This window comes from Calonectris borealis, chromosome Z (assembly GCF_964195595.1).
Source record: "Calonectris borealis chromosome Z, bCalBor7.hap1.2, whole genome shotgun sequence".
Classification (NCBI taxonomy): domain Eukaryota; kingdom Metazoa; phylum Chordata; class Aves; order Procellariiformes; family Procellariidae; genus Calonectris; species Calonectris borealis.
Genome location: NC_134352.1, coordinates 83235875 through 83253625, shown reverse-complemented (window position 1 = coordinate 83253625; position 17751 = coordinate 83235875). Strand labels below are relative to the sequence as shown.

The 17751-nt window shown below is 41.4% G+C and overlaps 1 protein-coding gene across 1 annotated transcript in view; it reads right to left on the bottom strand.

Annotated features, from left to right (window-relative positions):
- The window catches only part of KATNAL2 (katanin catalytic subunit A1 like 2), a 32539-nt gene that overhangs the window by 712 nt on the left and 14076 nt on the right, over positions 1–17751 (bottom strand). The window contains exons 9-15 of the mRNA XM_075138050.1: positions 15840–15938; positions 15243–15306; positions 13839–13957; positions 11619–11710; positions 9641–9751; positions 1167–1329; positions 75–177 (exon numbers count right to left, since the gene is read on the bottom strand). Coding sequence (XP_074994151.1) covers positions 75–177; positions 1167–1329; positions 9641–9751; positions 11619–11710; positions 13839–13957; positions 15243–15306; positions 15840–15938 — 751 coding nt within the window. The remainder of the gene's footprint in view (positions 1–74; positions 178–1166; positions 1330–9640; positions 9752–11618; positions 11711–13838; positions 13958–15242; positions 15307–15839; positions 15939–17751) is intronic.

Below are 17751 nucleotides of genomic sequence, written 5' to 3'. Positions count from 1 at the left end.
ACATTCTCATTTCTAGGGTCGCAGCAGTAGATCAGCATTTCCCAGGTCGGATTCTCTACCCAGAGCTGTGGTACCTGGCTGATGATTTTCAAGAGCATGGAAAATTTTCCTCACTGGTCTCATGGCTGCTTCCTTGCACACGAGTTTTATGTCTGAGCCGGAGTACCCGTCTGTTTCCTGTGACGGGATCAGAACGATACATGACAGCTTACAGGCTTGCCTATTGGACAGGAATGGCATTTACAAGCATATATATTTTATATATATTTATAGATAATATTTGTAAAGTCTATTACTGTCTGAAATATATTTATATGTGTGTATATATACACATACACACACATATTTTTATGGTACCCTCCCCTCAACATTATGTTGCTTGTTCTTGTTTTGAATGCCCACAGTACCTTGTAGGAGCAAGGAAAATGCGGGGCATTTTCTTTCTAAAGGGCAATTTTCCGTAGGTCAAATAAAACTCATCTTTCTGTATCTGTTCCCAGCTTCCCTCTTAATAAAATAACTCTATTTCCTCATTAACATTTATGAAACAAAAACTAAGCAGTATTGCTTCTGCGAACAGAGGTAAAAAGGGCCAACTGGGTAAGCTGTAAGATATTTTCAAAGAATTTAGGAATTGACAAAGGGCTAAATGAAGAAAGCCTGGGTATCTAGTGAATCTCTTCACCGTCTAAATGCTCTTCTCTCCCACAGCAGTGGAGCTGTGACAAATCTTCCCTACACAATTAACTGTTCATTACCCCCATGAATTGGAAGTGCTCCCAGCCTGGTGAGAAGAGTGATAAAATATACTGTTGCTGGAAGTCTCCCTGTATTTAAGGCTGAAAAGTTGGCCCAACAGAGAGGATCAGAATACACCCATTTTGCAAGCAGAGCTGTGTGAAACCGGTGATTTCCACACCCAGGTACGAGCCTGTGAAATGCTCAGCCCCATGTCTTGCTGGTCTCCCTTTGGCTGGAGCCTCAAACGGGCCTGAGGTCCTTCCCCCAGCTCTGTATACCGCAATTGCTGTCCCACCCCTCTGCTTCGGACCTCTTCTGCCACAACAAAATGATGTCCGTGATGTACGTCACTCTTGCTAACGGTTCCCACCCAGAAAGACCTCAAGCACCGCGTGGGCGCTGTCCCTGCTGCAGCGCTGTCTCACCTGGCCCAGCAAGCTGTAGTCCAGAGCCGTTCTCAGCTCCACTCCTCCGCTGTTGCTCAGAGGAGGCAGCCAGTGCTGGATCATCACCCGCCGTGCCTCTTTACTTGGGAGGTCAACCAAAATCCTCTTCTCCAACCGCCGCAGCATGGCAGAATCTAACTCCCTGCAAGCAAAGGAGGAGAGGAATCGTCTCAGCGTGTCTCCTTGCGGAGACATGGCTTTGACAGCAAGCTCCTCGCTGCAGGGACTGACATTTTTCAACCCCACCTGTAACTGTGTCAATCTAATTTTGGAAAAAAAAAAAAACGATTAATTATCCAGTGTATTCCTGTTCAGCATGTTAGCGATACGCTGGCTTGTGACAATGAGGCTTAACAATAACAACCAGAAGTTGTAGTTCTCTTCCTTGGCTCTGGTACTCATCTGCAGCGTGTCTCATCAGCAATAACCTCTCCTTTTCTCCCTTTGCTATTAAGGGGACACTACAAATTGTCTGTCTGGGGCACTGTCAGGACTAACTAATTGCTACCTTGCAAGGGATGCTTTGTAGGTACAAAATACAGACTGAAGGTCTTGGATGCGAGGGCCATGTTTATGGCAGAACAAGACGTCGATCTGAGACTGCTCCTGCAATACAAGTTATAAATAATACGGCCACAAAGGAAAATATCCTTATAAAAAGGATCATGTGAAGGATGGACAGGCTGGATAAATGTGTCAGTGAGCCAAAAACCATGATGCCATCAACATCGACACTGATAAAGGTATTTTGCCTTAAAAAAAAAAAAAAAAAAAAAGATAAAATGCAAAAGATTGGAACTACTCTTCATTTTTACTTGCTTGTGATGCACAAAGGAAACTTGAAAGAAAAGTGAATGTTTCTCTCTGTTCCTTTCTCAATGCATTTCATCACCATCTAGAAATAGTCCTTCTTGCCAGTGCCACCGGTTCCGTCAAGTGTCAGGAGTCCTGGTACACCCGGCACGCCAGCTCCTCTCAGACACGCATCCAAACAGTTTATTTTAATCTATTTTTTTCCCAAGTGCTTTTCAGTTGTTTGCATCTAACGGTAACACAACCAAACAACTGAATACAAATTCCTACTCCAGTTCATCCCTTGTCACTTGTGTAATGGGAACCGTCTACAAGTACCCCAATCATCCGTACAATTTTCAAGAAGAAATAGCTGCTACAAAATATTTACTCACTCATAAGTCTCCGGTGCCTTCCAGGACCTGCTCTGAGCTATTATCCTTCCAAGTGCTGTACCGATCTTTCTCTACTGGCCCCAGTCAGTCACAGACTTGTTATTTCAGTTTAAAATATAATTCAGTCCTCATACCTGCCGAGAAACTCTCATCAAGGGGAAAACTCACTTCAGTGTGTCTTGTGCAGACAATAAAACAGGAGCCCTAAGCACCATTTCCACCCTTGTTGGCCGAGCAGGAGGAGCTGGCTGTTGGAGGACTGTGCCTGCAATCTGGGACCGTAGGTACACTTAAATAAATCTGCCTCCACCTTTCCTGATTGCCTGAGTGAAAACCTTTTGCCGGCAAAGTCAACATTCAAGCAACGCTTCTTGTATGAAACTCCTCTTTAATTTGCAGGGATCTCAAAGCCAGCTCAAGACGGATCTGTAGCACACCAAGAGAGCTTATTTCTGTCACCTTTGGTGAGTTGTCCTTATTTTTTAATAGCAGAGGTATTCTACTGGTATAGCACATGATAAAGAAAACCAAAAATGGGCTCCCCAAATCTCCATATAGATGCCTATAGTTTTCCACAGACCTCAGCATGCCTGGCTCAGCAGGAGCAGAAGCACCTCTCCCCCGAAAGGACCTCTTGGTTTGGGAGAGCTTGTCCCACATGCCCTGAGCCAAGGGCAACGAAAGCAAAGATTAGAAAACCAGATCAATAGGAACTCGGAGGAGAACAGGAATTCACTCAGATCCATCCCAGTACTTCTAATCAAGGCCTCAGAAGTAAATACCAGAGTTTGCTAATCAATGGCTGTTGGTATATTGATACTATTATTGATATTTTTTAGGCTGTTTAAGATGCCGTCCAACATTCAGTGCAACGCCTCTCGCACAGGGTCCTACCCAGAACGGACAAAGAACCATGTTAGTCCCCACTCTCCTTCCAAATGTATTTTTCAGCTCAACTTCTCCTCAAAATTGTTTTGCTTGGCTGGAAATAATTACTCTCTGGCTAACCAACCCCTTGGCTGTTATTTACCCATCCTCTGCGTAAACAGAGCAAAAGTTCTCAGGGTTTAGAGATGCCTGCGCAGGTACTCTAACCCGCCCTTGCAGGCAAAGGACAACCACAGCCAGAGTCTCTGCAAATACCCTACAAATCCTCTAAATGATGACGTTTTCCATCATTCCTCCTGCTTCAGAGCACTCCTGAGGTGTCCCCTAAGATCACAGTTTCAGGAGCTCCCTAACCCTGTTCTGTAAATAAGTCCCCTGATACACAGAAGTTGCTCTATTTATCCAGAAAGGTTACAGTGACCCTGCTTGTTTGCTAAAGAGGAAAATAAAGCATAATATTTTTGTTATCTTAAGTGTTTAGGTTGTTTGCTGAATTGTTTTGTTAGTGATCAAATGCAAGGTTAAGTGACATTAACCAGAACAGAATAATAAGCACTGAACCAACCAAAATATTCTCTGAAATAATAGCCAATAAAAGTATTAAGAAATGCTCATGAAAAGATACACAAAGCTGTACAGGACCTATAAAAGCGGGGGACACTTCGGAGCTCTCCCAGGTTGACATCAGGAGGCATCATGCCATGTTATCACTCCCAAATTTCATGAAGATAAACAAGACAAACACCTAGTTTCATTTCCGGAAGGGAGAAGGGTAAAAAACGCATTTTAGGCAGAAATTAAGAGACCTCAACAACTCCAGAGGTGAACCCAGAAACAGCAACAAGGCCTGACTGGTCCATAATTAATCCCTGCCTAGTGCGATCATCACCGCAGTGCCCTAGAGGAAAAGGCACCAAGGATGAGCGAGCTTCTCATCCTTCCCCCCTCCCATCCTCCTGTGCAGATGGCCTGGGCAGAGCCCCCACAAGCTGAGGGCTTGTTCTCACTCCACGTCTTCTCCTGCTGCTCTTAGGGCTTCCCCACATCATCCTCCGCTCTCCTTCCTCATTCTCCTCCACCGTACACACCGTGCACTGCTGAGTGTGAAGGAAAGGGCTCACTAAGGGGTAATACCAGATCTCATTTGGATTTTGCAGCCCACCTCTTCTTGAACTCATTTTGGCCATGAGCTCACGGCTCCGACAGGACTCAGCTCGGACAGAAGGGAAGAGTCTATCAGCCCATGTCCAAAGAAGAGCAACGAAGCTGGTGAAGGGCCTGGAGCACAAGTCTGATGGGGAGCGGCTGAGGGAACTGGGGGTGTTTAGCCTGGAGAAGAGGAGGCTGAGGGGAGACCTCATCGCGCTCTACAACTGCCTGAAAGGAGGTTGTAGCGAGGTGGGGGTCGGTCTCTTCTGCCAAGTAACAAGCGATAGAACAAGAGCAAATGACCTCAAGTTGCACCAGGGGAGGTTTAGATTGGATATGAGGAAAAATCTCGTTACCGAAAGGGATGTGAAGCATTGGAACAGGCCGCCCAGGGAAGTGGAGGTATTTAGAAGACGTGTAGATGAGGTGCTTAGGGACATGGTTTAGTGGTGGACTTGGCAGTGCTAGATTAACGGTTGGACTCAATGATCTTCAACCTAAACGATTCTATCAGTCTATATTCACCCATCCCAAGTGTGGGGAGGGAGAAGAAAGCAGCACTGCAATGGAAGTCAAATTAAATGCACTAATACATTAGGAAACATTCACTACGTGGTTAAGGATCACTTTATTTCTTCACTAACGAAGCCTTTATTTTAGTTAATTACGTTGAATCATTTCAACAAGTAATTTGTCAATAGAAAGTGCCTTGCTGATGAGTAGCAGGAAGCGAGGCTGGGCAGCAAGCACTGGCTGAAGAGGAAGATCAATAGCTGCAGTGCAGCTTAGGACAGCGTAAAGAGCTTTAAACCTTCTTTTCATTCGTCTAAAAGCTTTGTACTAATCTTTTTCATGATCGATAAATATCCACGTTAAACAAAACTCTTGAAATCCAGCTTAATACCAAATGTTTGCAAGAACACAGGGCTGTGCTGTGAAGCCACAACCTCCGACTGTAGTACTAGGTATTTTGAAACTTTGTTATGAAATATCCCTATGCAGCTGAAGTCTGGGTCTTACAGTAGGACTGAATGTTGCCTAATACACATAAAAATAATCTGTAAACATATAGTTGAGATCTTAAAGGGGGTTCAAACCCCGCCGACCTCTCTGGAAGCAGATACTCCCAAATTCCTCGAGGCTGTGAGCTTCAATGATGATGTAAGATGCTCATGGCTTTCACTAGCTTTCCATCCCCCTAAAACACCTTTCTAAGCATACACTCAGCCACATCTTAAAGCATATTCTCTGCGGTAGGCACATTTCTGCCAGACAACCTAGTTATTACACTCATAGGTTGGATTTGCTTAAGAGAGGACAAAATCCAACCTGCCCAGGAGCAATGTTGAGAAAGTCCAATGGGAAATTCTAAGCTCTCAGATATAAAACTTTTGAAAGCAGAAGCTGGCTTCTCACAACATCTCAGCTGCCACCCTCGTACCAATAGAGATTGCCAGCTTTCTGTGGGAGCAGTTCCCCCAAAATAGAAATCTTGTCATTTTGGATCTACCTTAAAAAAAGCTGTGTCATTTTTGATGTTTCCAAGAAACAATTTTGCAGAAATTAGCACTTCAGAATTGCAAAAGGATCCAAAATCAAATGCGTAAAATACTCAAAACCGTATTCTGTCATTTTTGCATGACTTTCCAGAAAGAGTTTATCGGTTGCATAAGACAGACACATGGTAACAAGACACATGCAGGAATCTCTTTCCGCAGAAGCAGAGAGAGGTCAGCCTCACGCTTACATTAACACATCTCCAAGATCCCTAGATCCAGCACCAGCCACACGGTGACCTTCAGACCAGTTGCTATCTCTGAACTCTTCCTCAGTGGGCTTCAAATACCTAATTTTTCCTTTCAAACCAGCGTGCAAGAGTAGAAAGACATGGATCCTCTAAAGACACCTGATCCCTTTTAATACTGCCATGCTGCAGCATTACATGTGAAGCTTAGCTACTCACAGGATAATTTAAGAGACCATGGAAAGGTGCAATGCACTGCTCAGAGTTTCTCCTTCTAAAAGGGTAACGATGCTACAATAACATAAACATTTATAGTGTATTACTAATGAACCATAAAGAGATGAATGGGTTATTAATGCATTAATTATCTTTCAGACTTAAATGTGCACACACAGTAGCTATTTGTATTTCAGCATTTTCTTACACAGCTGGAACATAATTAAATCGAATTCTGCTCAGTTGCTTTCATGTAGATACTGTAACACAAAATGGGGTGGATTTTGTACTGATTTAAATTCATGAGTTTGTCCAAGGCATAAATCCCCCAAACCAACACACAGACTCTGCTATTATGGCTGTAAAAGCCAGCGATGGCATTGTACTCACACTGTTGGGCAATGGTAGGAACCAGCCTAACTTGTACACCCAATTTCTACATAAATTTTAGATGCCCACACAACCGTTCTCCTACTTAAAGAGCCTGAAAGCCCTGGGCAGGCCATGGAGAGAGGCAGATGAAAGCCTCTGAATATTTTGCCACTTTGGCACTTGAATTTCAGCAGGTAAGATGTCTGCCTGCTGGTTCTCAGAAGCATCCTTCCTTTATTGTATGGGAAACATAAGGCTTTGCGTTAGGAAAGAAATGTGGAGGGAAAGACAGGCTTGTAGAAGGAGGTGGATTGGATCTCTTCCCATGATGGACAGAAACTCCAGCCTTTACATCAGAGAAGAAGAACTGAGTAATTCTCAAGTGACTTCTTAGGTATTTACTTTAATTTATCTAATTTTAATGAGGGATACTGAAGGGTAACACACTGCCAGTTTTTATGCAGCAACTGTGCCTCTATGCCTAACCTAAAGACCGCTCCCCTTAGGCTTTCTTACATTCAGAAGAGAGAAATACTTTGAATTACTCTCACGGTACCTAGATTAGGCCCCTGCTTTGATTTACAGCATCACAGAATGGCTGAGGTTGGAAGGCATCTCTTGGAGATCATTTAAGTCCAACCCCCTGCTCAAATCAGGGTCAGCCAGAGCAGGTTGCTCAGGACCACATGCAATCAGGTTTTGAGCATCTCCAAGGATGAAGACTCCACAACCTCCCTGAGCAACCTGTGCCAGTGTTTGATCACCCACAGCTTTCACGAGATTCCTGTGGGCTCATTCTTCCAGCCTGTCGAGGTCCCTCTGAATGGCAGCACAACCCTCTGGTCTATCAACTACTCCTCCCAGTTTTGTATCATCTGCAAACTTGCCAAGGGTGCACCCTGTCCCATCGTCCAAGTCGTTGATGAAGAAGTTAAACAGCACTGACCCCTGTGGGTCTCTTAATTGCTCCGAATTGCTGCATCTGTTGTTTTGCTGTTGACTGTCTCACAGCAGGGGAAACTTGCCTTCTACCTCAGGTGCCAAAATTATGTGATGTGAACACTGCCCACAAAGTTCATGAAAGATGACGGACTGGGAGTTGATGCTGTTTTATAAGTACTCAAAAGCAAGCAGCTGTGGACACACACACACTGTGTCGTTCAGACTCCGACACTCCCTATGGCCAGCAACAGCCTGCTGATCACAGCCCAGAGCCCTCCAGTCACACAGAGAGGCTTTTCGCTACAGCAACCTCAGGAGAATCAGCCAAAAATCGCTAATCATGAAAAACAATCCAGGAATGAAGCCTGTGGTTTTGTGGGTGCAGAGCCCTTGTTTGCTCCCAGCCAGTTTTGGATGCCCTGTTCTGCAGCTGTCACAGTGCAGAGCTGGATGAGCGTCACCTCAATGAACAACGTCAAATTTCAGTCAAATTTCAAGTATTGCCACTTGAAATGCTGCTGAGCTGCTGCTCACACAAGGTCATTCCTGGGAACACCTGCCATTGGGCTCCACCAAACATTTCCCAGACCATGGTTTGAAGTTCCCTGGAAACAGGACTGCTTTCTTCTCCTTTTCAGACTCCTAGCTTGACCACCTCTACGTGTGAGAGGTGAAGAGGCCCACTTAAGTCTGCACACCTTTAGGGACACAGATATCAAGAAAGACCTCAGTGCTATGATAATCAGCAAACTGCAAAACATTAGTCATTCAGTCTGCCCCCAGCAGACACCTTGCATTACTCTGCTTCACGTACACTTCAGGGAGAGGAGGAAACATGGAAAAAACCTTCTTATGCCTAACTCATCTTTTTTGCAGACATCTGCCTCCAAGATTGTCCCTCATCAAACAGATAATTTCCACAGTTTACTTTGCTGAGGTTCCCCTCTCTGCTTCCAACACCCAGATTTCTCTGTTGGAAAAGATGTTCTTCCACTGAAGATTTCATGGATTGGTAGCCCAGGGACAGGGGGAATCTTGGAGCAGGCAGAAATCCACAGACTAGTTCCAGACCTATGAAAACTAACTTCAGAAACAAGCCCGTCATCAATGTGCTTCAATTCCCTGTACAGGTGTTGGGTCCTACTCTGGGAAATGATTAGTGAGCTACAAATCAGACCGTTAAAAATAGCTGTGCTTAACCAACAGCCCCCGTTTTCCCCATGTACCATTTGCAACCATTTAATAATGTTTTGTATGAAAGGAAAAGATACACTACACTAGTTCAGATGAATGATCAAGCCAGATCAACATGCTGGCCCTGACAGAGGCCGTGTTCCAGGAGAGGACATGAGCTGGCCATTTTCTGCTGCCTGTTGGACTCCCCCGAGCATGCACAGTTGTTAGACTACAAATGTTACCTCCCCACCTCCTCCTCTCCTGTCTTGTTCTCAACACATGTCCTGCCCATTTTGAGAACCAACGTGATGAAGTGCCCTCGTTCCAGTCTTAAACCGTTTATTCTTCTATTCTAAATTATGTTAAAGAAACTGAAGAATTTTGTCCCTCAACTTTGAAAAGTCGCATTTGATACCAATAAAATCCAACATTCCTATTTATGGAGTATCCTTCTAAGCACTAGATGTTTTAAGCACCTTACAGTTCCAGGCTGAAACCCTTCTTAGCTTAAACATAGTAAATAACTTGCCCATAAAGTCAAATACTCCATTTTAAATATTAGCAGCTGGTAGCACCAGCGTATGTTGACTTTATTATGGATTATTCTCATGTGGCACAAATAGCAAGAATTGTAGAGTTTAAAAGTAAAAGCTCCAAATTAATCTTTAAATGCTTTAACCAAATATCAAGGCTTTTTCTGCAAAAGTCTAAATAAAATCTTTATCTGTGCTTAGAAGCTCATGCAAATGTATTCAAAATGTACTCTCTGGATCTCTTACCATGGCAGATTGGAAGCTGCTAAAACAAATACAAGATCATCAGATCGGGCCAAGCCATCCATCTGCACCAGTAATTCTGTTTTCATCCGTCGACTTCCTTCATGTTCACCACTACCAAGATTCAGAGAAATATTATTTGCTCAGTGCATTAAAGTAATCATCTTTATTTATACAGTGTCATTCACAGCAACTGAGCCCTTGTCACAGTTTTGCCCCAGTTCAAAGCATGATTAAGCTCCATTAGCTAACATCTAAGCATTAAAATCAAGCTTTCTAATGATTACTTAAATGGACTCTTTTTAGTGCATTAAAGTGAGGAGAATTCCCTATTACTGAATCAAAAGAAAAATTCTTTTTTTCCCTTCATATTGATCTCCACGCAATGTTGACGTTTACTGGAGAACAGCTAAGGCTTTGATTGATTGACCTATATAAGAGAATTTTTATAATGTGATAGTTGCCATTAAATAACTAACACACCTCCCTATTCAGGGCAACTCCTGGCATTTTTTTGTGAGTGAATGTTAAGCGGCCACAAGGAGATACACCTACTACTGAATTCAATATTTTGCAAAATATATTCTATCAAAAGCAAACAGAAAAATATGCCGTATTGAAATGAATTTTAAAAACGGGGCAGAGACCACACAGAAAGGACCCTTCCTCAAAAAGAGAAGGGGAACTTAAGCAAAGTGCTAAGAATTCTGGCCCTGATCCAGGTAACCAATTTTGCAGGAAACCAGTTTGAACGCTTGGTCCCAGATGTGGAGTTCTTGGAAACTCCTGGATCAAACCCAGAAAAAACATCAGGGCCTTAGATGGTAAGAGCTACAATTCAGGTTTAATGGCTTATTTCTGCAAAGGCATCCACATATCGGTGCCAAGTCAATATTTAATAAGGATATGTAAAAATAACTACATAATCTTAGACAAAAATCCTTATTAAAATATATAATCCGGTGATGTTAACGAGAGCTTTTAAAATTATATATGAAGGCAAAATTTGGCCCATAATTTATCGCTATTAACTGACAATTATTACAAGTCGTATCTTTACAATATGGCATATTCTATTTATAAATCTTTGTGAGCATATCATTTACAGTACATAAAATCCACTGTAATGGGCTCCTAATGGTTATAACAAAATTTTTATATTTCTCCTGCTTCTTAACCATCCCTAACCTTTTCAATCTGTTTTCAAGTATGAACTGTCTACACCATGAATGACAATAATAACATCCTCCCATTCCTGCATCTGGAAGTCCTGACAATGCCACCAAAATTTATCCCATTAATGAAAATGCCATTCCACCGTGTACACTCCATTTTACCCTGCTACGCCTAAGCCTGTCCAAAGTGTCACAAAATCAGCTGCTTCTTGCTCGCCTCTAACAAGTCATCTGTTGATTCCCCTCCACTGCCTTTATTTTCACTTCAAATCCCTTATTTTAAAGTACAGCACCACTGGTTGTACACTCTTGCATCTCTCTCCTTCTCACAGCCTTGCTGGACCTGTAGTCCCTGGCTAATCTTCACACAACCTGTCTTTCACGCTTGCTTCTCTACTGATATAATCTATTGTGAATGAAACAACCACTACATCTCACTCTTTAAATCCCCACAGCATATGCAACACTTCCATGAAGCGGTGCTTTCAGAGCTGATAGGCATTCAGACAATAACACACTGCGAGGCTCCTAAAGCTGACAACAGAACAAAAGAAAAATTGCTTAATAAAAAGTCAAGAAAATTACCATTATCACTCAAAGTAATTATAATGTCAATAAAATCTAAAAGACAAGTCTTTCCGGGGCCCAATCATGCTCCTGTTGAAGTTTAGCTAAGATTTGTTTCTAACAGGTACACTCTATGATTAAACATTGGTCAGCACCTGAACACACACACTATTGAAAAGGTGCAGTAAAAGGGGGACAAATATTCTCCTAAAGTCATAGGAAGTGGTCTCATCAGTTACCCAGAAGCAGTGCCTCTTTGACTCATAACTGACTCCAGCTCATCCAAGAAAATTGTGGAAGGAGCATGGTACCGGGCAAGCTCAAATAACACCTGTTTAGAGAGAAGAGTAAATGTGAAAGAAAAGATAAACTAACACAAAAAGGCATTAAGGGCCACTGGCACAGAAGATAAGTAACAGCAGCCACATTCCAAACTTCTAGGACAAAAAGGGATATCTGTTGGAAAAAAGCTCTGGGTAGGCTGAGGGTCCCTGAATCCTCTCAAATTCTGAAAGGTTTGTAAAGGAGATATAAAGAACACAGGCTTGTAATCCTGTCTTTATATGTAAATCTTTCTGGCTAAATCCTATCAGAGTACCCTGCGAATAATGGGATAGAAGAAAATGATCCATCAGGGGATTCTGGGAACTCCTAAATTGTTATCAGAGATTAAACATCCGTCTTTTCTTGTTGCTCCATTTGTAGTTTTTTAAATAAGGATTTGAGAAAAAAAAATTAAAAATCAGCTGAACCATAATGAAAGAAAATGGACTGATTCTCTTGATAAGAATCAAGCAGTTCTTTTGTTTTTCCTGGTGAAAAAAACCATAAACTGCTTGAACAATCAAGATTAAAAAATGGAATATTAAGCGGAGTCAAAAAATCTGGGTCTGCCCTTTGGAGAAAGAACTTTCATCTATTTTTCTGTAAACATGGAGAGGCTTATATTAGCAGTAAAGACATATTGTCGGTTCTTCTTCAGTGAAGTGTTTTTTGAGTTTTTAAATAAATATCACTAACAATATATATTAATCCAGCACTTTTTAATCTGAACACTTAAAAAACCCAAATTTAAAAAGATATATATTATTTTCTACACTTTGGATATGAAGCACAGGGTTTAAATTATTTGCCCAGAGTCACAAGTAGTCCATGACCAGTCTACAATTTTACTACAAATCTAAAATACAAAATCACACCAATACAACTGAGAACTGAGGAAAACAGGATAAGTGGACGTGCCTCCAAAAGACCACAAAACCCACATATACTTCATACAGCTTCAGAAAGCTCCTGCACCAGCCTCATGTGATTTTAGGATATAAATTCACACAATACTTTTCTTAGAACTGTCCTGATTCGCAATCTTATTTCATTTTTGGATTCTGCCAAAATTACCCTCAACTAAGGGTAAAATGCCACAAATTCAAATCATTGCAAATGCTGCAGCATGTTCACAAAAACCTTTTGGATGATGGTGTCAAAAAACAGACTGTCCCATCCCTACTCCTGCCAGAAGGGAAACTTCTAGGAAGCTACTGAGACAAATGTCAAGAGGATCAATAACATAGGAGGTGAACGTCAGAAGAAAAATGTGCCATTTTAAAGGACAAAGGACACATGAAGAATAATTACGTTGCAGACATTGCCTAAATTTCAAGAGAGATTAATAATGCTTGTAATGCCATTTGCTGAGCGCAATCTGTTACGATTATTCATTTTCAAGAGCTCTGTATCTATCCCAAGTGTAGCCTGAGATGAGCATAAAGGAAGGCTAAGAGCTTGTGGATTTCTTACGCTGAAATGGTAGATGTTACGGAGAGATTAGGATGGGCATCTTAGAGCAAGGATGCAACACCTGAATCCCTGATTTTTTTTGTACCACAGTTGAGCCATGCATGCTACTTGCTAGTCTATATGCAAAAAAACATTTACCCATCAATGTACTTTTCTTAAAACAACATTACATCTGTGTTTGACTGTAAGATCTTTGTGACAAGGGAATTCTTTGCCGATTCTGTGTCCTGAAGACTAAGAATAGTAGCAAATTTGGGAATTTAAATAACATTTTGTAGGGAACCTAGGAGCCAATCCTTGCAGAAAGGATGCGAAGCGCTTTGAAGGGGTCACTAAGCAAACACTATTTTAGTTAGGAACTCTGCTTGCCTCTCTCTTACTCAGTGAGTCAAAAATGTTTGCTGCCTTCAGGACATCTGCTTCATCTTGCATTACAGAACTAAAATTCCACAGCAAGAATCCATTGTGAGGCTTCTGCCTCAGAAGTGACGTTATTTCCATTTTAAGAACTAGATATGAACAGCGTCACATGTTTTGCCCAAGACAGGAAAGATTATGAGTATCAGAGGAATACTCACTTTCCAGTTCTGTGTTAAACTCCAGTTCTTTAAGTGGGTACCCGATATTTGTTGAAGTATAATGAATAAGATAATAATTCTTACCCGGACAAGTTTTTCTGAATCACCCCTCCATTTGCTGACAATGGTGGACGCCGATATGTTGAAAAAGGTTGTTTTGCATTCTGTGGCAACAGCCTTAGCAAGCAAAGTTTTTCCAGTACCTACAAACAAGTGTTGAAGAAATTCAATCTTTAAAGAAATACAGTGCAAATGTTTGAATAAGTCCCCTCATCCTACTATCACTCAGATGAAAACACTAAAATAGAAAGTCATAGAATCATCAAATGGTTTAGGTTGGAAGGGACCTCTGAAGGTCATCTAGTCCAATCCCCCTGCCATGGGCAGGGACATCTCCAACTAGATCAGATTGCTCAGAGCCCCGTCCAACCTGACCTTGAATGTTTCCAGGGATGGGGCATCTACCACCTCTCTGGGCAACCTGTGCCAGTGTCTCACCACCCTCACCGTAAAACATTTCTTCCTTCTATCCAGTCTGAATCTCCCCTCTTTTAGTTTAAAACCATTTCCCCTTGTCCTATCGCTACAGGCCCTACTAGAAAGCCTGTCCCCATCTTTCTTCTAAGCCCCCTTGAAAGGCCGCAATAAGGTCTCCCCGGAACCTTCTCTTCTCCAGGCTGAACAACCCCAACTCTCTCAGCCCGTCCTCATAGGAGCGGTGTTCCACCCCTCAGATCATTTTGTGGCCCCTCCAGGATTGTCTGGAGAAACTCAGGTAATACAGCACTGCAAATGCATTCCCCAAATTCTGAAGTACTACGTGCTACAGGTGGCCACAGGTCAAGATGCCTTCTGTGGCAAGTACATCTAAACATTCACAGGAACAAAGGGAGTTTACTGCAGGGACAGCCTTTGCAACCTGACTGAGGTGATAGCTGTGCCCGCTGTCCCCTTCCAGCCACGCTCATGGTGGCAGTGCTTGTGTCAAGGTGGAGCAGAGGGAGCAGTGAAGCTGTGCTGACATGGAAAACAGCCAGCTAGCACAGCAGAGGGCAAAGCTTCCACCCCACTTCCAAAACAACCCCCAAATGCAGCAGAAGAAAGGAAGGACATTTTCCTCAAGAAGGTGAGTTCATGCCAGATTTATTCACATTTTGTAAGATCAGGTCAAGCCAAAGTTGATTTATATGACCCAAGTTGAGTAAAAACAGAGTTATAACATGAGTTCTCACTCCTCTGAATGGTTAGTATAAGTACTGGTTTTTGGAAGATTCAGGTGTAGAAATAGTCAAGGGTTGTGAGAAAGGCAAGTGGACAGGTTTGAGTGGGAGAGACAAACATAATCATCCACCATTGTCTCCTTTTATTTCACATTTCAGAACATGTTCTTTATTAACACATTTGACCTAATTAGCATCAATGATTTATCTGTGGGACAAAAACAGAAGTAGTGATAAAAAAATGGATATGGTATAAAGTTTTTCATACCTGGTGGTCCATACAGCAATAATCCTTTCCAAGGAGACAGAATGCCAGTAAACAGCTGGGGGTACTGAGGAAACCAAAAAGTAATTTAGGGATTAAAAATGTATCATCTATAACAAAATGCAAAGGATTCTAACCTCTACCCCCACTGCTCCTAACGCATTCAGGAAACCTAAAAAATTTGAAGAGAGGGGGATAAAACCCCTCCAAAACAATATAATATATATGATCTGAGTCCTGAGAAAAACACTGTATTTATCATTTGAAATCTGTTTTAAGTGAATTCTTCAAATGCAATTGGTTTGATATTCTCTTCTATAAGTCATTTTCCATTGAATCAATATAAGCCAAATCCAGCACCTCTTACATTGCCAAAGGTGCCAAAGAATAGGCCCAACACTTATAATTTTAATATTGAAAGCCATTTTCCTATAGGAGAATGCGTATGTCATTGTCAGATGAAACAGGAACAGGAATAGTTCTAACGTGAACTGCCTACAAAAGCACAGAAATAGTGAGAACTCTAAAACACCACCGTAATGACAAGGAAAATGCTAATGAGCCCAACACTGGTTTTCCCAAAACTCTTTAGCACCTTACCCGTATGGGATAAACAACTGCCTCCTTGACTAGCCTTTTAGCTGCATCCAGTCCAATAATGTCATCCCACTTCACGTTTGGATTATGGAGATAAATGTCCTGCAACATACATTGCATCCTGTTAGTAAAACAACTTCTGCACTAGGATAATGACCTCCAGCAAAGTAAAAGAATCGACTCAGTTATAAAGTAAGAGTGCTAATAAGTGATACAAACTGTATTATTTAACCCTACGTACTAGGGACCTAAGAGGAAAGCTTACACAGCAATCATTTCTACAGAACTGCTACATTGTGCCTTGCTTCCCCTCAAGCCCCTAGTTTCCCTAAGAGCGTATACACTGCCAAATGTATATGCTGAGCAGATCTGTTTCTCAGATCTGTTTTCTGTTAGTTGGTTTTAGTAACCAGCTAACGTATGAAGAGCTATCATCATATGAAGATTCACCACACCTAATATTCTGTCTCTGATGCTGGCAAGTATTGGATGTTTAAAAAAAAGTTTGGATATTTTAAAAAACTCCTATAAGCAATAGGAGTGACATGTTGGTTCATATTTACATTCACCAAAATCTGCAACTGAAGGACTTCGATAATTAAAATTACATCTTAGTCTTTGAGTTCAAACACCCTTTGACATTCGTTCCTCAGTGAATTTCTCTTACCTCTTTTTTGAACATGCTTATTCTGCAGTAGTAAGTTCCACAGCTTAATCACGTGTAATGTGAAAATACTTTTGTTCGTTTTCAACTTGATGCTCAATAACTTTATGGCTGCACCTATTACTTATGTTATTACTTCTGTTATAAGTAACAGTGAAAAATTGCTATTTATTCCACACTATGCAAGATTTTATATACGGCAAGAAAAGGTGCGAGAAGCTCTGTAACAGGAGGAAAATTTTCCCCTAAGCATCTATCAAAAGATAGTCGGTAATTAGTCTATGCCCTGAAGCACTCACTAAATTAATTTCATTTAATTCATCAAACTTTCCAAATCTTCTATGAATCTTTCCATTCGCCTTAGTAATATTTTGTGGCTTTGTGTTTCAGAGACTAATTGTTCTGCACAAAATATCATATCCTCAATACAAATACTCGGGATAAATTCTGCTCTCCAATAAAAACAGGCAGTCCTCAGAGACTGAAGAAAAATTATGTGCTTATATCCGAGGGGAAAATTTCATTTAATACAATTAGAAAAATTATTTATATAGAGTAGATTACACTTTCCCTTTCTATTAACAGCAAATTAAGATGAATCAGATTTATGATACTAAGTAGAGACTTCCATAACTGTTTCCAAATTAAATTAGATTGTGTTGTGAAATAGATACCACATGCTATTTATTTTTATTGATTTACACAGAGTTGATTACCATAGCAACTACGAACATACCAGCACAATTTAAAAAACATACCATAATGAAGGCTAAAACAACCCCATTGCTTTTTGCTAAAGTAGCAGCAAGAACAACACTATTTTAAAGGTTTACCATAAACTAAAAACCAGACAGGAATTGAAATGAATGAGAATTCTCTTACTTTAAGGATGGAAATTTCTTAGACTTCAGTTCTACTAAACTGCAAATGCAGACCATACACAGCTATAAAAATCAGTCAGCAAGAGTTTTCCAGGCTTTTTAAACAGCTGATTTTAAGTATGTGGGAGCAACAGCTGATACCATTTCTGATGCTTACATCCAGAAAGAGTCCCAACATTATCAAACATTGTGATACTATGTTTTGGACAAGTTTTGGACAAGTGCCTAGCGGGGTCTGGGAGGTGATGCATGCAAAGCATTTACCTCCTTCGTGGCCACTGAACCCCAGTAGCCCAGGGCCCTTTTGCTAGACTGCACCTCGACTCACAAGTGAAATGCAATAGTGCCGATGATGTTGGGATTCCCTTCA